Source organism: Cucurbita moschata, unplaced genomic scaffold (assembly GCF_002738365.1).
Source record: "Cucurbita moschata cultivar Rifu unplaced genomic scaffold, Cmos_1.0 Cmo_Scf00018, whole genome shotgun sequence".
In the NCBI taxonomy this organism is placed as follows: domain Eukaryota; kingdom Viridiplantae; phylum Streptophyta; class Magnoliopsida; order Cucurbitales; family Cucurbitaceae; genus Cucurbita; species Cucurbita moschata.
The window spans coordinates 1,704,503-1,732,225 of NW_019268534.1; the positions used below are offsets into that span (position 1 = coordinate 1,704,503).

Genomic DNA, 27,723 nt, shown 5'->3' on the forward strand with positions numbered 1-27,723 from the left:
ATAAAATAAATATATGTACCTGTATCGTAAGCAAAAATACATATGTTAAAATTAACAATAAACTCGAATTGGTTCGGTTCAACTCAATTTAGTTTCAGGGAACACGTGAACCAACCAAATTATAAATTTGTCATTTATTTAAACCTAACTCAATCCAATCCAAGTTGGATTGGGTTAATCGAACTGCTTTGAACACGTACTACTAATTAAATATATATTGATATGTAACCATTTAATGTGTCCATAGTACACAAAACATGGTCCACAATAATGATACATTTTTTTACGTGGCTATATATGAATAGCCATATCATGTAAAATAATGTAATAAATTGAGATTTTAAAAAATTATAATAAATGCAAAATAATTCCAAACTAGAAAATATCTCTTTCATTCACGAAAAATATTAAATGCCTTGTATACGACATTTTACCCAGCTGGTCGAAAAGACTCTCGTAATCTATTAAACAAATAATAGAGAGAAATTGCTCAAATATTAAAAAAAAAATATTTAAATTCTTAATTTCTTTTATTTTATATCTAATAAATTCATAAAATTTAATATTTAATAGGTTTCTAAATCTGTCTAATATGGAAATATTAAATTAAAATTTCATAAATTTATTATATGGTATTAAAAATTAAATAATAAATTAAAAAGGGTCTGAGTACACTAAATTTGTAAATAAATAATAATAAATAGTTCCAACTGCTTGGCATTTATTTCTGTTTGTGAGGAATTAAATTTTTGCCCCAACTCCCTGATTTTCTAACCAAACACACTTCCCTCCCGCTTTGAATTCCTTTTTGTTCACTCCAAATGCTCTGTTTCGGCCTGAGAAGCTCTCGTTTCTTCTTGCTGAAAGAATGCAGCTGAAGCCAGCAGCTACGGCCATGGATGGGGATGGGGATGGCGTGAGAAGCCATGTGAAAGTTATCGAGAGCGCTAGAAGAAGACTGCGATGGCCCTTTGATGGGGTAGTGAGGCTTTTGGGTCTGGCTTTTACTTTAGTTGCTGCTGTTGTTGTGGGTGTTGATAATGAGTCCAAGATTCTCTCTGTTACTCTCACCAAGAGCTTGCCTCCTATCCATTTTTATGCTTCGGCTAAGTGGCAGTACATGTCTGCTTTTAAGTGAGTTTTCGTTGTTTCGCTCTTGTTTGTGGTGTTTTGAGATGCCTTCTTGGTGTTTGATGAAATGCCTCTATGAAAATTTTTAGTGTTTAAAATCGAGTTATACTTACTTTGTTCTGATCCCGGTTGAGCCTTGTGATTTTCTTTTACCCTCTACGACATAGTGGGTTCTTGTTGCGTTGTTTGGTTTGTAGTTTTAAGTCGTAACATTCTTCTAAGATTGATACTTACCTACTTGTCTCGTGGGTGGAGAACTCACGATGACCATGGTTGTGACATTATATATTAAGAGTATGTTTGGAATGACTTTTTAAGTATTCAAAATATATACTTTTTCGTGTTGAAAGAGGTTTTCAAGATTTGAAAACTCATTTCAAACATACTTTAACCGCCTCAACCGTAATATTATCTTTTTTGGATTTTCCTTCCAAGTGAGAGAGAGATTTTTACATCCTTATCAAGAATGTTTTGTTCTCCTCCCCCAATTGATGTGGGATCTAACACATACTCTATGTGATATAGCTTTTTCATACCTTGAAACCATTTTCTTTTCACTTTCGATTTGTTTTTGGTCAAGCGTTCATTATTTCCCTCATCATGCCCTCTTCAAATCTTTTTGTTTTTCTATCTTTTTTTGTGGTTGAACCTCTAATTTTCTTTCGCTTAGGTACTTTGTGGTGTCGAACTGCATAGCATGTGCTTATGCTGCAGTATCCTTGGTGTACTCGGTTAAGACTCGAGGTCAAAAAGACGATCCAATGAGGTCGTTGTTGCTCATATCCTTTGACCTGATTATGGTGGGGCTATTGTTCTCTGCCGATGGTGCTGCTGCAGCCATTGGAATCATCGGTCGAGATGGGAACTCGCATATGCATTGGATAAAAGTCTGTGGTTTCTTTGAAGGTTACTGTCACCACTTCACAGCTGCACTTGTCATCTCCATTGCTGGTTCTGTCATGTTTCTTTGTTTGGTTGTGCTTTCTGTTCTGAATCTTCACAAGAAATGAAATTAGGAGACTGAATGTTTTAGTTTGTTGGTTGGGAGTTACTAGATTTGGCTTCAACCTAGAGTTAGTATGGATTGAAGTAAATATGCTCCTTCCGACTCGTTTGCGCATTTCATCAACTCGTGCAATGCTTATGATAACATATTAGAAATCATAATGAGATTTTGTTACGTGAGATTTTTGTTGAAATTTTGTGTTCAATATAAATAAATAAACAATAGATACACGTCTATATACCATTAACTCGAGCACAAACGAGAACAAACCTAGTATTAAATACTACGAAGACGGTTTTTCTTTGTGTGGAAGAACCATTCTTTTTGGTTAGGTTTTAGATGATACTAATAAAGGGTAAGACAAGTATAAAAGTATCATATACTTCAAATAGTCATTAGATCTAATCCGAATTCTCTTTTTATCAGAATCTTAATTCGCATTCGACTAGAGTTTTGTGTTCAGTTGTATGAACGCACTACAAGGAATATGATTCTCATTCAAACCTTATAACCATTAATAGCAACCAATTACACATGGAAATAATAGGTATCGAGAGTTTATTTACTTGGGAGAATACAAAATAGGGTGAAGAACATCTATTCCAAGTTAATTAGACGTTGCTAGTTCAAAAGGGATGGAAACTCTCTTTCGTTCTATTACCTAATCAAAATGATAACGAACTTCCACTCCTCACATACCCCCCTCATATACAAGGCATGTATGCAACTAATTATTGGTAGCACATTGTCCTACTTTACCCTTACCTACCATAAATTCTGACAGCCAGAGCCCCAACAAAATTATTTAATATCAAACTAAATCATGGCATGGTTGCTAGAATTTAACTTTGATTGTATAGTGTTCGAGCAGTTCACCATCCATCTCCTCAACTATATCCTCTTTAATGGAAATCATCATTCATTTATCTATCTCTTGTTATACTTGAAATCCAAGTATTCAAACAAGGATTTGTTGAGATTCATGTTATATTCACATCTGTAAAATGCATCTAATATGATATATATTTTTCAAGATGAATGCTAAATGTTACAATGAAAAAGAAAAGAAAAAAAAAATCTGAGACTCTTCCTATAGAAGATCGCACTACTTGACTTCATGTGACTGAATTCATAGGTATAAACCAATCATAGTTGACTTCCTAAATGGATCAATGACTCCAATAATCAAACGTTCAACATAACCTAGTTGTTGAGATTAAGAGAGCCTCATACTTCTTTACCTTCAGTTTTCATTGACGTCTCCGGTAGAAATCCTCCTAGTATTGAATGAATTGCACTGACTGCACTTGTGTCCCAAAATGTGAAAACGAACTTTGCTCGTATGGCTGCAGTCGTTGCAAAGAATTGATACCTGTTAAGCCAAGTACACAGTTAAGTTAGAAGATTTCATTCTTGCGGTAATCTAAACATGTATACAAGCAACTACCTCGTGGCTGTACTCCTCCGGCATCGGTGTGCAGTCAATCTAGATAAGATAGAAACAATTTTCAAATTTAAGATAATATCGCAAAAGATCTATGGTAAAGAAAACATAATTAAGATAACCAAAAATCTATGGAATTTCGACACCAGAATATGGCAGAAGAAACATGTCAGAATTTGCAAATAGATAGAAATACCACTTGGAATACCAAAAAGTAAGCATCCAATAAGATCTATTTTACCATCCAATAACAACTTGATAACAGGTAATGGGTAAATGGGAAATGAGGGAAAAATAAAAATAAGAGAAAATTTTATTCAAGTGGACGAACATGATTTAAGGTCGTATAAGATCAAGTCAAGTACTTGTCTGTAACAGAATATATATAGCTCTCACGGACATCTTCCTCTTTCATTTTTAATTATATATGTTAATGCCTCTATATCCCTCTAAACTCAACTTTAAGGCATAACTAAAGCCCTGAATCCACACTCATTTCTTAAATCTCTTTCTTCATGCAATCACTCGGTTAGAATTCTATTGAGATATTGAGTCTGCAACCATCAACTTTCAAAGAATCAGCCCAATACATGTAATCATACATCAAGACAAAGAAAGAAACGAAAAGATCGGTCAGGAGGTTGAAGAGTGGGTACAATGTTCAATGATAAGATATATATTCTAATTTCTAAGGTTGCTAAAATTTACGTGAAGCCACCTGTTCTACCATATTCACTAACTGGGGAAACTGCTCTATGGATAAAAAAGACAGTAATCTAATTGCCTTCTACATGCCACTTTTATCACGCCTAAACTAAGATGAAACACACCTCCATTTTCAGCAATGCCCAGCTTGCAGACATGTCCATAACTGTCTTCGAGCAAATAGGACAACGGTATCTGAGAGACAGATACAACTTCATTATTACAAGAGAACTGGAAATCTTAATGTAATTCAAAACAGGAAACTTAGAACCAGTTTGGTTTGAGAATAAAAGGCAATGGATATAATAGAAAATAGAGTTGTATGTAGCATATTCAAAGTTTTTAGAAACATGTTTAATAGTAGATTCAGAAACTGGATTTTGAATTAGGAGTTTGGATTACTGATTCTGTGATTCCATCTCTCTAAAGCACTCCAAATGTATTGTGTGACCACAAGGCATAACAGTTGTGTCTTTTATTGAGTCAAAAAGAAACTGCAAGCATCAATAAAATTGTTAGAAGAGAACAGTTTAGATTATACTTCCCTGAGAAAAGATGCATTCTAAAAGGACAAACCTCATAACAGATGGGGCAAAAACTTTTCATGGAGTTCTCAACACACATGTGGTTATCACGCAGAGGAGTGGAATAGCAAGATCCTGTATTTATAAAAAAAAAAGTTAATTCATCTGAACGGTTTATTCGCTCAATCGCTCACATTTTACTAATTGTTTCAGTCTCATATGGCCTCAATGTGTGTGCCTTTATTACATAGTATCAAAGACTTTACAGACAAACCAGAGAAATCCTTTTGCTACATTTACCTCAAACAGTAAATGAATAACACAATGTGTATTTCTAACTAACCATCAGGAGAATTGAATGACATACCACATTTTTCACAGTGAAAGAAATTTTCACGACCACCAACCCTGAAAATCATATAACAAAGAACACATTTGTTGAGAAACTTAGCACAGAAAGCTGAGATTACATTAGAACTAGAACGGGAAATATGCACACGAACCTACAGATACCACACGCATCACAATGAAACTGCTTTTTCCTGGTCTGCATTCATAGCAGAATCTATTAGCATCTAGGATAAGAAAACCATTCGGTTCGACAGTTTAAAACTGAAAATTAGTTCTTAAAGAAAACAAAACAGAACAAAGTAAGAAAGAAACAGATTGATGGAAACTTCTCCTACATCATCATCGTAGAATTTGCAGATGCCGCAGAAGTATTCTCCCATATTAACATTGCACTTGCAACAAGACTTAGCAACCTATAATAAACCAAATATAAACGCTTAGCAGAGCAAAAACAAGAATATCTAAACGCAATGAATGGAAATTATCCCAAGAACAACAAAAAAAATGTCCCCCAAACCTCTTGCTCTGTGTTGCAAATCAAGCAAACCACCTAAAGCAACAATTCCAACAAAATTAATCAATTCACATCACGATATGCTCTAAAAGATGTCATATTCACAAAAAAAAAAAAAAAAAAAAAAAAAAAAACAATAGAACAGCGTACAAACAGACTTGTCTAACGTCCTGCCGAACGAGTTCGTGACGGTCCTTAGGATTGCTCAGCGAAGTCTAAAATCAACGAAAATTTCAGAAAATTCAGAAAACTACTAGAGAAAATTACAGAAAGTTCGAGTTTAACAGCATATGCAAAATCCTTTCCAATACATCTCTCACAAACAAACGCACGCAACACAAGGGCATAGAAAGAAGAGAGACATACCATGGCCTCGTTGTGGCAATGGCGACAGGTGAAGATTCGGTCGCAGCATGGGGCTCGGATTCTGCAACGCCTCCTATAATGCTCGCATCTAATTGAAATCGAAAACAAGTTACTAATAACAAAAGCGAGAACAAAGAAGAAGAAGAACAACAAATGATACAGCAATCGATACCCGTGCTGAAATTTTCCGAAATCCTCTCTCCCGGCAGATTGGGGCACAGGGGAGTCCTCTTGTTCCATTGGAGACCGTCTCCCTGTTCGAGCTCTTCGGCTTCGTTTGAGAATAATTGCAAAACTAAAAATTGTTTTATTATGATTTTCTTTTTCTTCTTTCTTTTTTAATTTTTAAAATTCTCACGGACTAAATAAAATATTGTTTTTTACTCCAATTTTATTTTAATTATTAAGTTTTAGAAAGGGAAAATAAATAAATAAATAAAGTAAAACCCACCTTATTATAATTCCATTTTATGTTCTTTTCAAATTTAGTATTTTTTTAATAATAAAATTTATATTATTCGAGTTTTAAAGCTTTGCGTATAAGATTAATGAATAAATTTATAAATGTTTGACATTAAAAGAGTTTGACTTTTGAATAAATGTTCGACATTAAAAGAGTTTGACTTTTGAATATTTTTCTTTTTGCTCGTGTTCACTTAAATTTTATTCTTTTTAATTTTCTATCCATAAAAAGTGAGAAAAAAATATAAATAAAAAAAAAATTTGTATTTTACTTTTTATTTCATTTTTAAATATATTTTTTAATGTTTAAAAATAATAATAAGTAAATTAATGGACATTATGGAATTTGTATTTTAATAATTTAATATAATGAAATAATTTAAAAAGACTAAATACACCCAGAGAAAAAAATATATATTCATCAAATAAATAAATTAACGAATAGAATAAATCCCAATTTTTACAGAACCAAATCCATCAAATTCACAGGAACAGCCCTAAAACAACAAGCACAGATCCAACGCCAATGGAAGCGATTCGGCTCCGATTCGCCGCCGAGGAACGGGTGCCAGTTGCTACTGGTCGCATCCGCCTTTTGATATGAACATTCATCTTCCTTTCGGGGGAGGACTCGACACTGTTATCTGCAATCTGATGAGCCGCCGTCTGAAGGACGTTTCGGCGGAGCATCCCGGTGAGAGAATTTGAATCGCCGCTACGATCGACGGCAGAAGCTGTTAGGGATTCGGAGAATAAGAGAAGAGCCAGAAGAGCTACGGAAACTAGGGATTTGAGAGCGGCCATTTGTGCGATTTGCCGATAGAGATGAGAATGGAGGAATTGAAGATAAGGTATAATGTTTAATTGTTTGGATTTTATATAGAAACAGAGAAGATTAGGAAGACGAGTGTCTGATTCAGCCGCCATTGATGACCATGGATTGCGACGGCGAACAGGTATTTGAATTTCTCCCACGCTTTTTGACGCGCTTTCAGTTTAGTCCATATGATATTATTTGGTTTTATTAACAAACGCGTAGCTTATTTTTCTTGGGAGAGGTAGGTAGGAGAAATTTCTTTCTAGCTCACTTTATATATTGTTAAATTTTGATAAAATCAACGAATAATTTGAACATTCTAAGCCTGAAACCTGAAACGAATCGAAACGCAATTCCAACAAAACAATGCCAAAAGGCGGCGTTGGGCTTCGATTCGCGGCGGATGCACGGTTATGGCCGCCGATTAGCAATGGTCGGATCCGCTTTTTAATATGAACATTCGTCTTCTCCTCCGAAGAGGACTCGCCGTAGTTCTCTGCAGTCGGCTGAGCCGCCGTCTGAAAGGACGTTCCGGCGAAGCGTCCGGGCTAGAGAATTCGAAGCCTCCCCGCCATCAGCTGTTGAACTGCTTGAGAGTGATTAAAGATGTTCATCCTAAATTCTTTATTTATTTGTGTCAATATTAATTTTTCTCATTTATTATTATTTATTTTATTTTCTTAATATCTTTATTTAAAAATGATAAAAGAATAATAAATCAATATATTTTGATAATTGAGTTCTACAAATACACTTTTTAAAAAATTAAAATTCAATATTAAGCAAAGTGGAGTAGAAAATCAGATGTAGATAGGAAAATATAATATCGTCTCCCGAGTTTATCTATGTGATAGTTAAAAAATGTTCTATCAGTCACTCTCCATTCTCCGTCTAGATGGGACTTCCCTTCCTGTTTGGTGGAGGGCCTTGGCTCATGGGTAAATTGTAAGAGTGATTGGAGCTGCTTTCGATACAATATTTATCGAGTAAATTCAAAATGTTATTTTATTATTAAAAATTGACAAAATGTAACAAAATATTAAGAAAATATAGGAAATGAATTTAATTAAATTGGTAAAATACAACTCAAATTTTTTATTAAAAAATAATAAATGAATAAACCGATGACAAATTCAGAGTAGTGAATCACCATTATTCACTTCACAAAAACAAACCAAAGACAGTACAGAGACACAGCAGAGAGCCGACCCCAAACGACGACGTTTGGCTCCAATTCGCCGACGATGGACTTGGACCTTCGGCTCGCCTAACAGCTCGTCGGGCTCGCCTTCTGATTTTTTGTTCAAAAGAGTACTGATATCCAATTCCATTCTCTGCAACTTGATGACGCTCTGCCGTCTGAAGGGTGTCCCGGCGAAACACTCTGGCAAGAGGACTGGGAGCCACGCCGTGATCGGCGGCGGAAATGGGTAGGTGTTCAGAGAGCAAGAGAAGAGCTAGAAGAGCTATGGAGATTAAAGATTTGATCGGAGCCATTTGAACTGGGAGTGGTTGATTAAGGTGAAGGATTATGGAAGCATTATTTATAATCCGAGAAATGTTAGGATTAATGAGTTTTAGTTGGCCGGATTTGACCGGCGGCGAGTAGGCTTTGAATTCTTCCGTTTTCAAATCAATTATCCCACCTGATAGTTGTGTGGGGGGGGGGGGGGAAACTATTGGGTTGATGGCCTTTATTTATTATTTTTTATTAAAATAATAATAAGAGTTGATGGCCTTTATTTATTATTTTTTATTAAAATAATAATAAGAGTTGATGGCCTTTATTTATTCCTTTTATTAAAATAATAATAATTGAGTGGATTGTATTAGATGAACACGACTCTCCACAATAATACAATATTGTCATTATCCAATATTGTCATTATCCGCTTTGAACATAAGCTCTCATGACTTTGTTTTGGGCTTCTCATCATTATCCACTTTGAACATAAGCTCTCATGATTTTGCTTTGGGTTTTCCTAAAATGTCTTTCTCCACAATGATATAATATTGTCATTGTCCACTTTGAACATAAACTCTCACGCCCGGGCTTCTCCAAAAGACATTCTTATGATGACTTTGCTTTGGGCTTCTCCAAAAGACATTCTTATGATGACTTTGCTTTGGGCTTCTCCAAAAGACATTCTCATGATGACTTTGCTTTGGGCTTCTCCAAAAGACATTCTCATGATGACTTTGCTTTGGGCTTCCCCGAAAAGCTTCGTAACAATGGAGAAAATATTCTTTGATTATAAACCCATGATCATTCCCTAAATTAGCCGATTTGAGACTTTTATCATCCAACAGATTCGGCTATTAATTTAAAAATTATCCATTCGAATAATACATTTTTGGTTAAATTATATTTTTAATCCAAGCAACTAAAAAGCCCTAAAGTTTGATTTTTTTTTTTAATTATTTATTTCACCTGCGAGTTCTCAAAAAGCAACATTTTTGCATTGAATTGACTACAAAAAATAATTGTTAAACTAAATTAATAAAGATATTATTGCCATGTAAAGGTACAATAAATTGCTAAATTCAACTAATAAAAGATACTATTATTACGTAAAGATAAAATTAATTGTTATACGGAAAAATGATTTAATTTAAATGACACTTAATTTCAAACAAATAAGAAAATAGAGGAGAATTTAAAAAAGATAATAAAATAGGATGCTAACCCACCTTAATCTCAACCCTCCAAACAAATACCCTTTTTAAGGTTCTTATGCCCATTGAAAATCAAAATTGATATTAAAAAAAACATGTGATTCTAAAAGAAAGAATAACTTTATATGCAAATAAATAAATAAACAAACCATCCACTCTAGCCATATTACAAAGAGTGGCCCCATATCTCAATTCTTAGACCAAAAGAAACATAAAAATCAAATTGAATTCATCTCAACCATAGAAACGAAATAGAATTAATTCTGGAATCATACGTACCAAATAAGTCATTTAACTCAAAATATCATACAAAATAAAAGAATTTACCCTAGAACTTGAAATGTGTATCAATTTTTACTCTAAACTTTCAATTTTATCGAAGTTGTAATTTGAACTAAAACAAGTATTATAATCGTTACCCTCTTAAAAAAATTTGCAAACTTTGCCTCCTAACATATTGCTTTCATATGCCTTCAATGAATATGAAATAAATATAACACAATATGAATGGAACTTCAAAGAAGAACGACACTAATTAATGCTCAATGCTAGAGTTACTGATTGATAGAATTATTTAATAGTCGATTATGAGTATCCATCAAACTTAAATTTGTGCAAAATAAGAAGTTACACATATATGGTATAAAGTTCAAATATCAGTTGTCCAAATATGTTTAGAATACATTTTAGGGGTCCTATTTTTTCCAATTTATTTGATTCCTCAAACAAAATCCTGTTTTATCTCCCATCCAGCTCTCCAAGCCATAAAAGAAAAAAAAAGAAAAAAAGAAAAAAATCAAACGGGTGAGATTAATTGACAGATTTCTTCCCCAATCTTAGGAATTTCATTGTTGGACCCACTAATGACTTGATTCTTTCTTAATTGGCTACAACGCCACTGAATGTTCTCTGGTTGGATTTTGTCCAAAATCCTAACCATTCTACCACTATTTTGGTTCTTTTTCCCTCTCCAAAATAAGCCAAGTATTCCTCTACTAATTATCTGAACAAATTCTTTCCATTCTCAGAAAGGCTAATGCAAATCATAAAAGAAAAAACTTTTGAACAATCAGAGATGGTAAATAGTAGAGAAACAACATAACAGAACCAGATCCGTCGTGATCAAAATCCAACATTTTACTACTAAAAAAAACTTCCAAGAACTAATTTGAGCAATATTCTTTATAATTTAAAAAGGGAAGTACCTGTATAAGGGTGTCGTGGAGATGCTCGATCGATCATCACGAAGCTTGCCTTTAGCTGAGCCGGCACAAAATCTATGCTAACGATATCGACTGCTGAAGGGAAGACTATCACAGACATAAAAAAGAAAGGAAATCAAAAGGGAATAAATATCATGGAATTTGATGCCTATCTTCATATGAAAAAGTAGAAGAATCTGCAGCCCCACATGCAGGAAAAGTTGAGCATTTTTTCCTTCAACTTTTGTAATAGCACGTGGAGCATTGCTATGTAGAATTATCTCATAGTGACATTTATGTTGGTTTTACTGATCATTACATTTCGTATTAATCTCTTCCTAATCAATATTCTTAAAAAATACCAAGACCCAACAAGTAGTCCAACTGGCTCTTTGACAAGAATATTGTATCTGATCAATGGCGCATCCTAATTTAACGAATACGATCAACGCATGTAGCGTTGTCAGGCACTTGGATACTCAGACTGAGCCAAAACATCGAAAGTATTGAAAGTATAGCCACGAGTATGTCGTACCTGGGGTCGCTTATGCTTTGATACTTGCAGACAGATTTTCCAGCTACTTTTGATCTCAAAGAGTCTGACAAGGAAGGATTAGTAACAAAAAATGAGGCTACACCATGATATGACAAATTAGGAACAAAAGTTCAGTTGCGTATTGGTTTCATATTAAGGAAAGGAGGAGAGGCACAGAGTGCAACTTTGTCAAATGCTCAGAGACCAACAGTGAAAATATAAACACAATAAAATAGGAGCTGACTTCATTAATAATGACAAACATATTACACACTACACAGCTAAACAATTGCTACATAATTCTTGACACATGAGACATCACATAACTATTCGTTATTAAGCTTGAGCCAACTTATTAGCTTTCCTTCTCCAACAGAATAGTGAATAATTTAATTAGAATTAGTATTTATTCAAAGCATGGCTTTGCACCAGCATTTTGGTCAAATCACCGCTAAGGTGGTGTGACATGATTTCATTAGTAGATCCGACCAGCTTTCCGCCGATGAACACGGCTGGTACTGGTGCATTGCATCCCAGCCTCATGAGAGCTTTCTCTATTTCCCTGCAATCAGGGTCTTGGTCAATCTCATACACCAAAGGATTGACTCCAAGTTCCCCAAATAGAATGTTAACTGCATATGATAGGCAGCACGAACTCTTGCTGAATATGACCACACTCCTCTCTGCAACCAACCTTTTAACCTTATCCATGCCTTCTTCTTAATATGATAGAGTTTTCCTTGCAGATGAAATGAAACCCAACAACAAAAGTATACTGGATATCTAAGGTTTCTTTCAAGTTTGTTTAAAACCTTATAACCTTTTTGGACCAAATTTATTCAAATTTGGTCCAAATATGGTTATATAGGCTTTAAATACTGAAGGAAAAATGTGCAAGAGAAAACTAATACCGATGCTTGCTGTATTATGAGTTTGAGCTCGCATGCAAGACTATTTATAGAGACAACATAAGGAAGATTGCTTTCTTTTTATATATATATTTATATAAAAGAACGTTCAAAAGAGTTTGTGCTTTCCTTAGATGCTCAAACTAATAAAAGCAACTTTTTAATTTTACTGTTACAAACAGGCTGGACAAGTTGACAGGTCTTTTAATTCAGTGGGCAAGACTATTTTATGATGCTGATATACGAATAATTAACCATATGATATATGTAGATTATAATTTAATCACACTTGTATTAGTAATGTAATTAAGTGGCGATATTTATCCTATCAATCTTTGTCTGACGTGTAAAAACAATGACCGTGTCTTCCACTTTGCAGAGTTTGTGGAAATGAGAATATAGCTATCAAGAAACAATAAAACAAAAGCAAGAAATTCTGTAATGCCAATCAATAAATACCAGATTCTCCAATCACCTTCTTTGAATCATTACGAAGACAGGCTTCAGTGGCTGTAGTTCTCTGTATTCTGTCCACCAACTTGTATGATTCCTTGCATGTGGAGCTTGCTAAGCTTCATTTACCTAACAGAGTTAAGTTCCACAGCCTGGTGTTATACAAATATATGAATTGGAATGATTGAACTTTCCCCCTTTATTCAATTGACAGAGTTCTCTGAAAAATAATAGCTTCATAAAATCTTCTCCAATGTAATATCTAGTATATAACCATGCTCATACTGTCAACAGAGCATATCCTGTTCTTGGTTACATGTACAGACACGCTCTATTGATATTTTAGATGAGTGTACATATATACGTATATAGCATTGAACATTAAAGCATAATGTTTTTTCCTGAGCTGAACAACACTTGGGGGTGGGGATTCAAACCTCTAACTTACTTTTTGGTCGAAAACATGTTGGCTGCACAATAAAGCATAATTCAATGCATTTATTGATTTTGTCTCCAAAATTGGTTTTGGCTCAAGATATTTAAAAGGTTCATGGCAGGCACAAAAGTTACAGCATCACCAGGTTGTCCCTGAACTAGTAAAGGATCTAAATAACTAAATATGAAATGTTATGCGCTGATCAATCAAATTAACCCCAGCCACATGTGATGCTTAAACTAGATCACTAGTATCTGAAGCTCAATTTGTAAGGCAGAAATGTCATGTGCATGTCTTTATCAACATGCCTTGCCTCATAATTAAGTATTATGATGTGTACAGACAGGTTATCAGTCTGGCAGCAGTATGAAGATCTAATGAAAAGCACAACCGTCAACAAGTACACAATTTTGCCAATGACAACTTCAGACAGTTCAATTTGCAAGAAGAGATTTTTCTTCGCAAGTGCATAATTCCTCAGTGGTGCATCTTCCTATTTTAATCAATGGTAGACTTGAAAAACAGAACTACCAGTTTTACCCACAAAAACCTCTCATGCTGCTGCCCTATCTTATTATTCACTTTTTATAACAAAATCAGTCAATGAAGACTAATCCTACGTAGACAGTGTAGTGGGCTTGTTGGAATCAATATTTAATATTTTTTTCCTTTTTCTTTGTAATGCATGAAGAGGTAAACAATATTGAGTTCAAGGAAAAGATAACCTACATTTAGATCTCAGGGTAAGTATGGCTTCATTTTATACAGTTCAGTAAGTAAACTCAAGAACTATCAGAGCCTTCTTACAACATTTTGTACGAGCCTTTTCAACATTATAAAGGCAGGGGGGAAAAAGGACAAAACGAAACAAAGAAAGAACCACCTGGTTTAGCTTTTTGTAGCATTACAACCAGATGGCCTTCGCATCTATCAGCATTTGTTTCAGATCCCCATTAACATGGAGAGAAATAACATCTTTTGCTGAGCCTATAAATTTTCCTCCTATGAACACAGCTGGAACAGAGGGGTTGCACCCTAGACCTCTAAGAGCCCAATCAATTTCTCGCCCATTTGCTTCATGGTCAAGCTCGTGAATAGCAGGGCTTGCACCAAGCTCATAAAAGAGTGTCTGGATGCTATGGCATATGTAGCATGAGCTCTTGGAAAAAATCACTACTGCTTTCTGAGATGCCAAATTTCTCAATCTATCCATTATAATTCAACCACTCTTCTTCCTTCCAAAAGATATTTAAACCCAAATATCTAAAGATAGGTGAAATGGCTGCAGTTATACTAACAAAAGCAGGAGGAAAAGAGAAAAGCCAAAGGCTTGTAGAGGAGCAAGGAACAAGAAGCTGAAAGAATGGAAGTAAGGTTGTATGTTTGCTTAGGTTTTGACATGGTGACTTTGCATAAACGAATGTATTTATAAAGGCTGGTGAAGGGCTAGTGGATTGAACTGTTTAGTCGAAACAATTTGGAAGACATAAGTAATTGGATAGAAAAGTGCAAGTTCCTTCAGATAGTTGTTTTGGATAAGGAAAATGGCCCTTATCGATGATTTGCTTGATAGTGACCCTCTTTTCACAAACAAAGTTGCATATGGCATCACTTAATCTAAAGATGTATCCTTCAATCTATGTAAAACCCCGTTATAGTTGGAATAAAGAAGATACATAACACAAAAACATTACCAGAAAGCACTTCTATTTGGCCAACTGGGGTGATGGCATCGGCCATCAAGAATATCAATAATTTCATAACTAGCCTTAATGAAATCTCGAGCACATAATATGGAAATAGAATTTGATTTATTATAAGCTAAGTGAAAACATCAATAAAATCTTTTTACAACCATCATTGATGGAAAGTCTCTCCCTTTGAAAGAAGGGTTAGATGTCGGTCCCTTCATATCAGAACAATGTCAACCCCAATTCAATTCACACTTGAAATTTGTTAGAAAGGAACAAAGCTACGAGGAAATTTGTTAGAAAGGAACAAAGCTACGAGGACATGGCATCAATTCATATTGGACATGCCTGCAACTTGAACAATGCAGTGAATTCTACGTCTGCAGCTGATGTGGAGATTAATAAGAGTTTAGCCAGTTCATTTCCATCACTGTATTCATCGGTCCCATAAACATATGGATCAGAACACCTTAGTAGGACATCAATTATCTCCACCCCCTCCAGGAAGGAAAGTAAAATGGAAAAATATAAAACTGAATGACGAAACTCGGACAGATTCTTACATATCTCCATCAAACAAACTTTTGAGGCATTGAGATGTTATTTCTAGTAAAATATGAAGATAAAATGCACGATGCTCACTGGTATATTAAAAGCAAGGGTCACCATTTCCATTGATTCTCCCTCATTAAGATTCTGCTGCAAACTTTTTCTTGTCATCAGTTGAGGATAAGGCCAGCATTTCAATTAACCCCTACACCATCCTCTCAAACCCTCTTTATTTCACCTATAGAATCTTAGATGTCAATGCATCTTCATCTTTGTTCTACATGATCTAAAATGCATGAAAATTCCAAGATGGGAATATTCTACTAGTTTGCTGCCATCATTTAAAATTGGGAATTCATAGATATCACTGTGCTCAAAGCTCATTAAATAAGTAGTAAACAGCATGATATTCAGATTTCTCTCTTAGTGGACTCTATTTTTACAGTTAGCACTCAAACAAATCTTCAACATATAGCCAATATAGTATAACATATTTTTAAATGATAATAATAATAATAATAAATAAGTATATTAAGTATCTCTACATATAGAATGAACTTTCAGTTTTGTAAACATCAATTATAGAGAGAAAGTTTGTCCATAAGAATATTATAGTTTTCCAAGTGTCACAATTTCCAAATTATCGAGGGAGACTTCGATAGAAAATTCCACCAATCAAATGTTTTGGTCATCATTATTAAATCATCGCCACTTCTAAAAGCTTTAAAAAAAAAAACTAAGGCAAATTAAATCATTTATATATTCTCAAACAATTCTAAAGTATATTCAATTTACTACATTTTCAACACTACACCGCTTCCCAAATATGAGGCTGATGTTAACTTGATTCACGAGATGATCAATAATAATATGGAGTAAATAACATCCCAGAATTCTGAGCTAAAGCTTAATTATCAGCTACAGAACCTGAGTTTTCAATCTATCATGAATTTAGTCATTTAATACATTCTCCACAAAAATCTTCTAAGTGAGTGAACAACATACATTGCTTGCCGTTCATAGTGTTGAATCCATTCAATTCTCCACAAAACCTATCTCGCATAATAATCTGGACGCGTCACGCGCAGGCTGTGCATATCCTCATCCTGATACAAGGAATAATCTAAAGCTAGATAAGTCAGCTTCCAACTGGTTATATAAATGGTGGAGGAGGGAATGTCAACGAATGAAGGAGGCGGATAGAGATGCAAAGCGTGAATCTCAAGATTAAAGAGATGTGACTAAGAAGTCACCATCAAAATCAACAAATTCAACAAATTCAACAAGTCCTCCTTGGAAACAATTAAAAACTTCAGCTCTTAAGTTCCTTAAATCCGTCAGAAACGGAAGAAAATTCATCACAACAGAGCAAATTTAAGCGGTAATTGCTTACAGTAAATTCACTTACAGATTGATAAGAAGCGGAGCCTTCTTCAAGTTGAGAGATTCCACTCCAATAATGTAAACGTATAATTGAGTGATCAAGATTCGAGAGAGCGAGTGAAACGAATAGTCTCCATTTACAAAGATGCGCGCTGTCTTTTCATGCTCCAAATTTTTCAATCGCTTTCACCGCCTTGGCATTTGTCTCAGGAGAATTCGAGTTTGATGATAAAAATGCGAGGGAAACTTCATGATCAAATTATGATGCAAGCCGCCAAAAAAAAAAAAAGGATGAAATTGATTCCACCAATATGGAATTCAAGATTTGATCAAAGTATGATGCAAGCCTGAAAACGAAAAGTTGAAAAACCCCGTTGAAAATTGATTTCATGGATATGAAATGTATGTGTCGGGTATCAAATCTTTGTTTAAGAACCGCCATAAATAATTAATATAATATTTCAAATAAATAATGTTTTAAATTTTTTATTTTAATTGTCTTAATATCTCATATTTCTTTTCTTTTCAATATAATTTCTATTAAAAAAACTTCAAACATTATAATAAATTTAATAATAATTCATAAACAAAAATATAATATAATATTTAATATAATTCGAAAGTCTGTCTCATAGCTAATGTAGGGAATGATCATGCGTTTATAATCAAATAATACTATCTTGGGATGAGGCCTTTTAGGGAAGCCCAAAGCAAAGTCACGAGAGCTTATGCTCAAAGTGGACAATATCGTACCATTGTGGAGAATCTTGTTCGTCTAACATAGTATCAGAGTCCTGCCCTAAACTTAGTCATGCCAATAGAATTCTCAAATGTCAAATAAAAGACTCCAAAAGAAAAAGAAGTCGAGGCTCCTAAAAAGCATGGTAAAAAATGACTAAGACTCCAAAAGAAAAGAAGCCGCCCCTCAATTAAGGGGCGGCCTACTTTGTTCGAGGGAAAGTGTTGAATGATGAAAGTCCCACGACTAATTTCGGGAATGATCATGCGTTTATAATTAAATAATACTATCTCTATTGGGATCAGACCTTTTAGGGAAACCTAAAGCAAAGCCACGAGAGCTTATGCTCAAAGTGGATAATATCATACCATTGTGAAGAATCGTGTTCGTCCAACAATGACGTAGCTTATTCTCTTGATAGATTAAACAGTCATCTCTCAATTAAAATTTTATTTTAAAATAATTTTAGTAAGCTTTTATCAGGCGAGATTTATTAAATATATATTTAATTTATCCATTATAAAATACCATTCCTCTTTTAACTTATTTAAAATTTAGAACGGATTTGGGTTAAACCGACCAGAGAAACCCGGGAATTGAGCCGACAAAACAAAACCGAACTTCTGCAGCTGAGGTTGGATCATTAGCCGGTCGGTTCAAACCGAACCAATCGAGTTAAGCGGGCGGTCGAACCCAAAACAAATGGAACCGGTATTCAAGAAGCAGTGGCATTTTCGTATTATTCTTGAACTTTAGGGTCTCATTTTAAGGTAAAGAGACTACTACAGTCATGCCCTAGCGTCTCTCAGTTCCGTTTCTTCTTCCACCCGCCCATTACATTGCAGCTTCATTTTTCCGTCTATTTTGGCCCTAGCTGTTGCTGCTCTGCTCTTCGTATTCAATTTCTGCGGGGAATTGGTTGATTTTCAAAAAAGAACGCTTCGCGTGGGTCGTTTGTTAAGTTATTCTTGCAGAAGATATTTGCTGAGGTAAATTTTGTCATCTAAATCCAATTTTTTTGTTTTGAATTACTCGCCTTCCCCCGAGTGAAATCTGAGTTTCATTTTCATGTTCTTGTATTCTTCTTTTGGTTGGTTGTTAACCATGGAATTGGAACTGGAACTTTCCAAATTGAATTTCGCCTCTAATATTTGAAGTCGGTTCTGGATTGTAGTTTTTAGTTTTAGAGCATGTAAAAGAAAAGAACGAGAAGGCATTCTTTAGATCATGGTGCTACTGGTTTCTGAAATTGATTGGTTGCTGTTTTAGTTAATTAGATTGTTGATTGGAGGATATAATGTACTCCTCGTATGAATTTGTGTGAACATATGGATAGATAGATAGATGTCAATAAGTTGTCAAGGAACTTGTAGGATTCTAGCGTATCTTTAGATTTCATGAAACCTTATGGAAGACAAAAAAACGTTGACGTTAGAATCCATGAATCTTAGTTCCAAGTGTTCTATTATCTTCTTGTTCCAAAAAAATTTCTTGGCTTCAAATATATGTTTCTACGGAAGTATCAGTGTGGTTATGAGATTCAATTATTGGGAGGATTGGTAGAGCAATAGTGATTCCTTTTGGCCTTCCTACCGTAGAAATTTATTATTAGAATAATAATTCCATTCACGTGTCATTTACTTTGATGGGGACATTGTTGGGGTGTCCCCATCGTCTAGCTTGCGTTTTAGAAGGCTCTTATGTGATACCCCACGTTGGTTGGGGAGGAGAACGAAACATCCTTTGTAAGAGTGTGGAAACTTTTCCCTAGTAGATGCGTTTTAAAGCCTTGAGGGGAAACCCGAAAGGGAAAGCCCAAAAAGGACACTATTTGTTAACGGTGAGCTTGGACTGTTACAAATGGTATCAGAATCAGACACCGGGCGATGTGTCAGCGAGGAGGCCCTTCCCCGAAGGGAGGGAGGTAGACACAAGGCGGTGTGTCAGTAAGGATGTTGGACCCCGAAGGGAGGTGGATTTGGTGGGGGTCCCAAATCGATTGAATAAAGGAACGAGTGCCGGCGAGGACGCTAGGCCCTGAAGGGGGGTGGATTGTGATATCCCACATTGATTGGGGAGGAGAACAAAACACCCTTTATAGGGTGTGGAAACCTAGATGCGTTTTAAAGCCTTAAGGGTAAACCCAAATAAGACAATATCTACTAATAGTGAGCTTGGGCCGTTATACCTTCTCTGATGTGATTTAGAGACGCTTGAGCATTCGTCCTTGTTTTTCAGCCAAAGGATGCATTTAAGATTAGAAGCAAGGATGCATTTCAGGCAAATACATGATTAACTAGCAGTAATGGGCTATACCAAATAAATAAAACTAACTATTGTTACTAAAGGAATTCCTACACACAAAATTATTCAACTTCTCTGTAGGAACTAGGAAGTAGTAGTAGTAGTAGTAAACATCAGCTCACAATATTTCAAAATTGAAACATTTTCTAATTCGTACTTCCTAATCTGCTTTGTGTCCATCAATTGTTAATTCTTAGTTGGCCCCGCTTCCCCCAAATTTTTAATTCAGTTCCCTACCCCACCACACCACGCCCACAAGGCCTCAACTTCCACATTTACAAGTAGCTTAAACGTTCAATTCTTCCTGTTAATTTGTGGTCAGAACGCACTTACTGGAGCTATATTTTTTAGACTAATCAGTTATTTAATAACTTGAGGAAGTTGAATTGAAGCTTTTGATGGGTGTTACATACTCTGTTTTTTTCGCTTTTATGTATCAGGAATATGGAAGTCACTCAGCAAATAGAGGACACATCATCTGAAACTGTCTCAGATACAGTAGCTCAAGAGAATCATGAGACTCGTGATGAAATGCTTTCAAGACATAGGTAAATAAAAATTTGACACTTCGTCTTGCATCTTTGGCTTTTCTTTCATCTTGTTGCATGTGGTATTTAATGTATTTGAATTATATATTTTTATTCACCATCACCCCGCAGAAGGGTTGGCTACTTGATATATAGTTCCAGCTTGATTTTCATAGTCTTTAAATGTTCATCAGAACTTTAGGGTTGTAGTCATCTGGGGCACTACATTAAAAACATATCAAGATCCAGTGTCTATTGATTAACTTGATTTTTGTAAGTGTTAAAAAGCTCACTAGATCTTTACACTCTTTAAGTCTACCAGGCAGCATTTCAACTACAATTGCTCAATTTATACATATTTTGCTGTGTTCAATTGCCCCAGAACCGAAGCTTATAGGATAACATATAATTACTGCAGTATGAGCACGTGTCTAAGACATATATTAATATGAAACAAAGGGCTTTATCATGATTGATGCCTCGGTACAATTGGTGATAAAGTTTACTTTTGCGTTTCAACTGCATGGAGTATTGTTAACATTTTGTGTCTGTAGTGCTCATAGAATTTGTATTTATCGTTATTCATATTGTTGTGCAATTACTTCACCTGTATGCAGGAAAGAAATATCACAGTTACAGAACAAAGAAATCGAACTTAAAAAGGCAGCTGCTAGAGGTAGCAAAGCTGAACAAAAAATGAAGAAAAAGCAGGTGGAGGAAGAGATATCTCAACTTTCTGCAAAGCTAAAAAAGAAGCATACTGAAGAACTTGCGTCCTTAGGCTTCAGTGACAGTAATGGAAATGAAAAAAACAATATTGAGAATCTAGTGAAGGCCATAGCTGGAGTATCTACGACAGCTCAGTCCGATCACTCAAAGCCAAGCAAAAGCACGAGACGGAGGGAGAAGAGAGCTCAACAAGAAGCAGAAAGAGACCGAAGAATCGAAGAGGAGCAGAGCAACATTGTGAGTGATAGAATGATTGAGAATGAACAATTGGAAAAGAAGCTTGGACCTCTTGGTTTGACTGTTAACGAAATCAAGCCAGATGGGCATTGCCTATACAGAGCAGTCGAAAGCCAGTTAGCCCTCCTTTCAGGAGGTTCATCTCCATACAATTACCAAGAACTTCGTGAAATGGTAGCAGCTTACATGAGAGACCATTCAACTGATTACATGCCATTTTTCCTCTCAGACAACGTTGTAGAAGGGAATTCCGATGTTTCGATGGCTGAAAGGTTCGAAAACTACTGCAAGGAAATCGAGTCAACAGCAGCATGGGGCGGGCAGCTGGAACTTGGTGCTTTAACCCATTGCCTTAAAAAACATATCATGATATTTTCAGGATGCTTCCCTGATGTGGAAATGGGGAAGGAATACAAGTCAGACGGCGTACTAAACTCAAGCGTTAGGCTGTCATACCATAAGCATGCCTTCGGACTTGGAGAGCACTACAATTCTGTGGTTCCTGTATGACCAGATGAGGGTATATCATGAAGGGCCACTTTACTTTGGCATTTATTCTGCCATATCTTGAGCCTTGAGTCTGTACCCAAAGGACAAGAGGTGTGGTAAAATATATAATGTTCTTTTTGTTTCCTTCCATAGATATTTAGTCTTCCTCACATTTATTCTTCGATTAGCCGAATCAAGTTCTCCTGGTTATATAACAACACTTTCATGGGCTGTTATCTGTTGTCTTTTTTTCCTATGCTACACAGGCTTTTACTGGATTGAATGCAAATTTCCTCACTCATATGGAGTATATCTCAATTACCCAAAGAAATGGCTTTGAGTGATTAATGTTATAGTTTAAGAAGTCACTCTTGACAACCTGATTATCTTTGATTCAAATCTCAAAACATATATGTTCTAGGCTCATTGTCTAGTTTTGATCTTATTTCATAAACACAACATCAATAAAAGCAATCAACCAATAGTTGAGCTTGAGCTTGCAAATATGAAAGATGTGGAACCTAAAACCCCTTGATGCAGAAAAGCTAAAGAAAAGGTACCTCATCTAAAAATTGAGAACAAGAAGATATGTTCTAAATGTTCACATCAAGCTCTTGGAATAAGAAAACACCAAGAACAATACCACTTGGCCAACAGAGAGAGAGAGAGAGAGAGAGAGAGGGGCTCTCTCTCATGCAAGAAGATTCTATGCCTTAATTGGGAATTTTTGTTATTCCTGATCTCATAAATTATCTTGACAGTTCCTGCTGAAAAGATTTGCAGACTATTTTCATTTGCCCTTTCAATGAAACAAGAGACAATTGAAGGATAAGTCATGTCAGCTTAGCTAATTGGTAATTCCTCCCTTGGAATTCATTCCAATTTTCATTTGGGCTGGACATGGAATTGTAATCAGAAAAACAAGGAACCTTTACAACCTTTTAACTCTCAAATCAAAACGTAAGAATCTTTACCTTGGCCTTGGCAAAATCTTCAATACATTCTCCTTTAGATTACAAATTTTGTATCAATTTTCATGTTTGTAACAACAGGTTTATAAAATTTTAACTAAATATCTAATCAATCTTTGAACTTTAAAAATTGTGTCTAACAAATTTCTAGCATATTCAACCTATTTTCAAATTATCAACTCTATTCAACTTAAAATTGAAATGATCAATCCAACACATCATAGCTATTAGGTCACTTAACTTCTTTTTACATATAGACTCAAATTCTAAATTTGAATCATGTAGCCAACAAAAAGAGAGAAAAACGAGTATCATAAAATTTTAATGTCATCTATTACCATGCTAAATCATCACTAGGACTAACTTTTTATATAAGTTTTTATAAATTTAATCACCAATTAAATTCGCAGCACATATGTTTTTATCAGAATATAGAAGCATTTACCGACAGGTGATGCAAAAGGCGAGAGCCAAGAAGATCATTTGGTGGGACCTTCAATTGGTCATCTCCTTCATGTACGGCTGCTAGGAAGATCACCTTTACCAAAGCATCTTTATTCTCCAAGATCTGGCTTTTTCCAGCCTTTCCCTGCGTTGTTTTGTTTACAAATGGCTGCCAAATCTTGCACAGGAAAAAAGTAAAATCCAAAACTTCTTTAGAATTGGATAAGCCTCAACAAGCTCTTATCTCCAACTAAGAAGATACTCCAAAATATGTTAGGCCAAGCCAAGTTCAGCAATGTGAAAATGACAAGGAAATAGAGAGAAAAACAGAATAAAAAGTACAAAACAAAAACAAATATAATGAAATGTTTACAATAAATGCCAAATAAGAAGCCTTGACCTATTTAACAAATGGTGAATTCCAATATTCTTAATGGCTAAAACTAGAAGAAATGGCTCCAGAATTTCACCAATCTTTCACTCATTCGTCCAACTTTGATTTGTGCATTAACTGTCTCTACATTTTTCCATGAGACTGCACCTTGTCATTATCAAATATCAAGTGTCATGAATGGTATTTTAAAAATCTGCTTACACAGCTACCTGCAATACTAAAAGGAAAAACCGGGCAGAGATTCTGATATTCCAACTTGCAGAAAATGAACAGACAACCCTATGACATGAAATTCCACCACAGTATAAATAGATCAAAGTGGGAGCTTAACACTCATCAACAAAAAAAGAAAAACCAAGCTTCCTTCTTAACAGAAAGATCACATTTCCAAGAGCCATGGATATGAATGCAGTGAAAGGGTTGGTGGCCGAGAAGCCAGTAGTGATCTTCAGTAGAAGCCAATGCTCAATGAGCTATACAGTAAAGACACTCATATCAAGCTTTGGGGCTAATCCTACAGTGTATGAGCTTGATGAGATACCCAATGGGCATCAGATTGAGACACTGCTGCTTCAACTAGGATGCGAGCCATGTGTGCCTGTTGTGTTCATTGGGCAGAAGTTAATTGGTGGTGCCAGAGAGCTCATGAGCCTGCAGGTCAGGAACGAGCTTATGCCATTGCTCATGAGTGCCAGAGCTATATGGGTTTGAAACAAAAGCTGTAAATTCAGCACAAAACTCTTGAGAAATATGCTGATAATACACGTTTTCTCGTTTTTACTTCGTTTCTTCTTCTTTTTCTCCTTTTTCTACTTTGTTGGTTGGTTTGGGGACTCTTGACTCTATTTTGACTTCCAAAGTTAAGAATTGACAGCACTTTTTACCCTCTTGTTCTTCATATAACACACACTGATCATGCTAAATAAAGAGGGGATCCCTATAGCATTTACAAGAGACACAATGAATCAAAATGGCTCGTGTTTTCTTTCTCCAATAAATGCTCTTCTGCACCTTTAGAGACGTAGCATGTAATAAAACAGATTATGGAAGTAAAAGAAAAATGAGAGTGGAAATAAGCTTGGTTTCATATGACACTAGTGACTTTGGGAATAAGAACTACAACCAGCCATGACAACTTGACAAGTACCTCAGCAATAAGAACTCCCTTCTTCCATTTAAGAGTTTTTAAAAGATCCCAGAACAGTCATCCCCACCTTTTAGCTATACCTTTGTATCCCAAATTTGCTACAAAGGTGTAAATAGTTGCTAAGATCCCAAATTTCAGAGAAGTCTTGGAAATCTAGAAGGAAAGGAAGTAACAATATGGGATATTATGTCAAAGTTAATAACAACAAGGAGACTAACTTGAGGCTCTTTTTCATTTTTTTTCATTTTTTGCTAAACCACTCAAAGGGAACAGACTAAACAGAGAAGGAAAAGGAGTAAGAATTTCCAACTTTAGTAAGAAAATGTGTTCTTACCCTAAAAGCACTACCAAACGCTAATGAAAACATTTTTCTTCTCAATCATTCAAGATTGCCTTGGATGACACTGATCTCCATTGAATTAGTGGGAAGTATTTTCACAAGACACAAAAACAAAAAAGAATGCCAAAGATGAAAGGGAGCAATGGATGAACAGTTGGGAGGAAGAAAGTAGAAACCAAATGAGGCTCTTCATGTGCTAACCATTACAGAATTCTTATAGTTTTAGAGAAGTGAACTTGATGGTAGTATGCAATTTACACACAAAAGTTTAAAAAAAACTACCATACATTCAAGTTCTCTCCAAAATGAAGATCGAAGGCCCTAGTTCTTTCCTACAAAACGACTAAATAGTTCCCTCCCTTACATCACACTCCTAATCACTGTCTTCCCCCATGTGTCCTATCACTACATTCTGTTATTAGCAGAAATTACAGAGGAAAAGATCTACATGTTCTTCTTCTATGGCTGCTATACACTTCATTCCCACCATGTTTGGATGGTCCATAAAACTTTCTTCAAACGAATGTCAAACACCCTGGAGGTTCATTATCGTTATCAATTTCATATTCTTCAGTACAAGTTTACTGCAAGTTTAGTGAATGTCACTATTTATTCTAATTTTTGTTGAGAGTTTCATTAAGAAATTACACAAACATGTCTTTCAATATCACTATAGAAACAGTTTCTTTCCTAGACATGCTTACTAGAAATATTGCTTTTATTTTAAAATACTTGAATTCCTCCGCCAATTATTTACTGCTTCCCGAACAGTGGATTGTGCCCGGCGCATCTCCTCAGCAGAAAACTTGTGTTCAATAATTCCCAAAGGTCCAGGTTGCAAAACCCTTATGACAGTTTCCATCTCTTGCTCCAGTTGCCTATACAAAGGAAAGGAAAGCATTAGGAGATGTCCAGAAACAATTAGATAAGTTGTAAAGTTAAGGCTATTGTGCACTTTTCTAGACTAAGAGTTAAAAGCTACTCCACACTTGAATCAGTATTCACTTACTCGAAACAATTCTAAAAAGCTCCCTCATCATCTTAAAATATAGGTTAGATAGGAAACAAGAATTTTCAATAGGCTACTTCTTTAAAGCAAACATCTTACTGGGGTAACAAGGAACATATCCGCTAAACACTGAGTGCGACCTGTAGTTAGAACAGGGACTTGAGAAGAACCATAAAACACATCTAATATGTCATCAAAACTAAATACATAGAACATACTAAAATCATAGTTTCACATCAAAAATAAAAAATAAAAAAAAAAGTTCATTTTGATCCTTATACTTTCTAAGATACAGTTTTGATACTTGTACTTTCAATAAATCTTGAATTTAACCCCTACAAGATTTTGGAAACATATTGACATAGTGCATTGCATAAAATTATTACTATTATTATTCAATCAATTTCAATAAAATTTAAGTTTGAATGACTAAATTTAAGATTTATTCAAAAGTATCCGAACTCAAATTAAACATTTGAAAGTAAAGCGACTAAAATTGAACAAGACTCAAAACTATCCAAACCAAAATGTTATTTAAACCGATAGATAAATCATATTATTGCAACAAAAGCAAAGTATCAACGATTTTTCAATCAAACTATTTAGCACCTCTCGGGAAAAAGAAGTAAAAGAAGTCACCAAAACTCTAACAAAAGCTACCAAAAGGAAGAAAAAAATGCAGAGACATCAACATAAAACTGTTGTAAACACTGAGATCACTTCAGTCTCCATGGCATCCTTACGACGAAGGTTGAAATAATCACTTCTTGTTCCTAAGATCTTACATTCACATAAAGTTTTCAGCACCAACGATGGTAAGAATCGCCAGAAACCAGTTATGAGAGATTACCTGAAAAGGCCGGAGAAGGGGATGGATTTTCCCAGTCGAGAAAATGAAAGAGGCATATCTGAGGACTGAGCTTCTTGTATTGTGTCGCGCGCGCGTTGAGAGACAGCTTATAAATGCAACGGCGAACGACGTCGTTTGGGTTTTTGTCATTTTAAAAAGCAAATTTTTAAAAACGAAATGGCTGAGGATCGAACCGTGGAACCTTTTACCCTTTTTTTAATGTTGTTTTTATTCAATTAATTATTTTGATTTTTGAAATAAAAACAGAATTGTTAGCTAATAATCTCCTTTTTCTAATATTTAATACCAACTTTTAGAAACTATCACTTCATTTTGCTTTTATGAAGAAAATCAAAATAATTGATGGTATCCATTAAAATTTTAATTAAT

General features: G+C 35.1%; 7 protein-coding genes and 1 long non-coding RNA gene across 10 annotated transcripts; 3 read left to right on the plus strand and 5 right to left on the minus strand.

Annotated features, from left to right (window-relative positions):
• Positions 1 to 728: 728 nt before the first annotated feature.
• Positions 729 to 2,327, plus strand: LOC111456214 (CASP-like protein 1E1). The gene is made up of 2 exons (XM_023098025.1): positions 729 to 1,134; positions 1,802 to 2,327. Exons 1-2 carry the CDS (start codon positions 869 to 871, stop codon positions 2,139 to 2,141), a joined length of 606 nt encoding a protein of 201 aa, XP_022953793.1. The 5' UTR covers positions 729 to 868; the 3' UTR covers positions 2,142 to 2,327.
• An 808-nt stretch (positions 2,328 to 3,135) lies between these two features.
• LOC111455836 (E3 ubiquitin-protein ligase MIEL1-like) lies at positions 3,136 to 6,352 on the minus strand. Its single transcript, XM_023097457.1, has 12 exons — positions 6,214 to 6,352; positions 6,042 to 6,129; positions 5,834 to 5,890; positions 5,679 to 5,711; positions 5,497 to 5,574; positions 5,314 to 5,357; positions 5,178 to 5,218; positions 4,863 to 4,945; positions 4,689 to 4,780; positions 4,412 to 4,481; positions 3,585 to 3,623; positions 3,136 to 3,509 (listed from the first exon to the last, which is right to left on the minus strand). Exons 1-12 carry the CDS (start codon positions 6,279 to 6,281, stop codon positions 3,381 to 3,383), a joined length of 822 nt encoding a protein of 273 aa, XP_022953225.1. The 5' UTR covers positions 6,282 to 6,352; the 3' UTR covers positions 3,136 to 3,380.
• A 2,039-nt stretch (positions 6,353 to 8,391) lies between these two features.
• LOC111456466 lies at positions 8,392 to 11,792 on the minus strand. The gene is made up of 2 exons (XM_023098331.1): positions 11,202 to 11,792; positions 8,392 to 8,966 (listed from the first exon to the last, which is right to left on the minus strand). The coding sequence occupies exons 1-2, from the start codon at positions 11,317 to 11,319 to the stop codon at positions 8,482 to 8,484; spliced, it is 603 nt and encodes a 200-aa protein (XP_022954099.1). The 5' UTR covers positions 11,320 to 11,792; the 3' UTR covers positions 8,392 to 8,481.
• On the minus strand, positions 10,613 to 17,560 carry LOC111456468 (glutaredoxin-C11-like). 3 transcript variants are annotated; one of them, XR_002712765.1, is made up of 5 exons: positions 17,179 to 17,560; positions 16,776 to 16,876; positions 13,117 to 13,246; positions 11,734 to 11,797; positions 10,613 to 11,306 (listed from the first exon to the last, which is right to left on the minus strand). XR_002712765.1 is itself a non-coding variant. In XM_023098333.1 (3 exons), the coding sequence occupies exon 3, from the start codon at positions 14,741 to 14,743 to the stop codon at positions 14,435 to 14,437; it is 309 nt and encodes a 102-aa protein (XP_022954101.1). In that variant the 5' UTR covers positions 14,744 to 16,008; positions 16,776 to 16,876; positions 17,179 to 17,560; the 3' UTR covers positions 14,239 to 14,434. The 3 variants fall into 3 exon arrangements, 1 of the variants encoding a protein (XP_022954101.1); XR_002712766.1 differs by having other exon boundaries at positions 10,613 to 11,797; positions 13,117 to 13,223; XM_023098333.1 differs by lacking the exons at positions 10,613 to 11,306; positions 11,734 to 11,797; positions 13,117 to 13,246 and adding an exon at positions 14,239 to 16,008.
• Positions 11,953 to 12,707, minus strand: LOC111456467 (monothiol glutaredoxin-S11-like). The gene has a single exon (XM_023098332.1). It carries the CDS (start codon positions 12,442 to 12,444, stop codon positions 12,133 to 12,135), a length of 312 nt encoding a protein of 103 aa, XP_022954100.1. The 5' UTR covers positions 12,445 to 12,707; the 3' UTR covers positions 11,953 to 12,132.
• A 1,134-nt stretch (positions 17,561 to 18,694) lies between the features above and the next one.
• On the plus strand, positions 18,695 to 22,496 carry LOC111456222 (OTU domain-containing protein 6B-like). The gene is made up of 3 exons (XM_023098036.1): positions 18,695 to 18,881; positions 20,637 to 20,744; positions 21,341 to 22,496. The coding sequence occupies exons 2-3, from the start codon at positions 20,641 to 20,643 to the stop codon at positions 22,197 to 22,199; spliced, it is 963 nt and encodes a 320-aa protein (XP_022953804.1). The 5' UTR covers positions 18,695 to 18,881; positions 20,637 to 20,640; the 3' UTR covers positions 22,200 to 22,496.
• A 1,220-nt stretch (positions 22,497 to 23,716) lies between these two features.
• On the plus strand, positions 23,717 to 24,943 carry LOC111456223 (monothiol glutaredoxin-S1-like). Its single transcript, XM_023098038.1, has one exon. The coding sequence runs from the start codon at positions 24,384 to 24,386 to the stop codon at positions 24,696 to 24,698; it is 315 nt and encodes a 104-aa protein (XP_022953806.1). The 5' UTR covers positions 23,717 to 24,383; the 3' UTR covers positions 24,699 to 24,943.
• Positions 24,944 to 25,998: 1,055 nt separating this feature from the next.
• LOC111456224 lies at positions 25,999 to 27,442 on the minus strand. Its single transcript, XR_002712722.1, has 2 exons — positions 27,334 to 27,442; positions 25,999 to 26,352 (listed from the first exon to the last, which is right to left on the minus strand). It is a non-coding gene; the product is annotated as an uncharacterized LOC111456224 (long non-coding RNA).
• Between the last annotated feature and the right edge of the window lie 281 nt (positions 27,443 to 27,723).

Coding starts and splice junctions, on each gene's coding strand:
- LOC111456466 (XM_023098331.1), bottom strand. CDS start 11,319: ATGTCTGTGATAGTCTTCCCTTCAGCAGTCGATATCGTTAGCATAGAT. Junction 8,967..11,201: donor TCCACGACACCCTTATACAG/GTACTTCCCTTT, acceptor CACAACTATCAG/GTGGGATAATTGATTTGAAA.
- LOC111456222 (XM_023098036.1), top strand. CDS start 20,641: ATGGAAGTCACTCAGCAAATAGAGGACACATCATCTGAAACTGTCTCA. Junction 20,745..21,340: donor GAAATGCTTTCAAGACATAG/GTAAATAAAAAT, acceptor ACCTGTATGCAG/GAAAGAAATATCACAGTTAC.
- LOC111456467 (XM_023098332.1), bottom strand. CDS start 12,444: ATGGATAAGGTTAAAAGGTTGGTTGCAGAGAGGAGTGTGGTCATATTC.
- LOC111456214 (XM_023098025.1), top strand. CDS start 869: ATGCAGCTGAAGCCAGCAGCTACGGCCATGGATGGGGATGGGGATGGC. Junction 1,135..1,801: donor CAGTACATGTCTGCTTTTAA/GTGAGTTTTCGT, acceptor TCTTTCGCTTAG/GTACTTTGTGGTGTCGAACT.
- LOC111455836 (XM_023097457.1), bottom strand. CDS start 6,281: ATGGAACAAGAGGACTCCCCTGTGCCCCAATCTGCCGGGAGAGAGGAT. Junction 5,219..5,313: donor GATGCGTGTGGTATCTGTAG/GTTCGTGTGCAT, acceptor TATGATTTTCAG/GGTTGGTGGTCGTGAAAATT. Junction 4,946..5,177: donor CTTTCACTGTGAAAAATGTG/GTATGTCATTCA, acceptor TTATAAATACAG/GATCTTGCTATTCCACTCCT.
- LOC111456223 (XM_023098038.1), top strand. CDS start 24,384: ATGGATATGAATGCAGTGAAAGGGTTGGTGGCCGAGAAGCCAGTAGTG.
- LOC111456468 (XM_023098333.1), bottom strand. CDS start 14,743: ATGGATAGATTGAGAAATTTGGCATCTCAGAAAGCAGTAGTGATTTTT.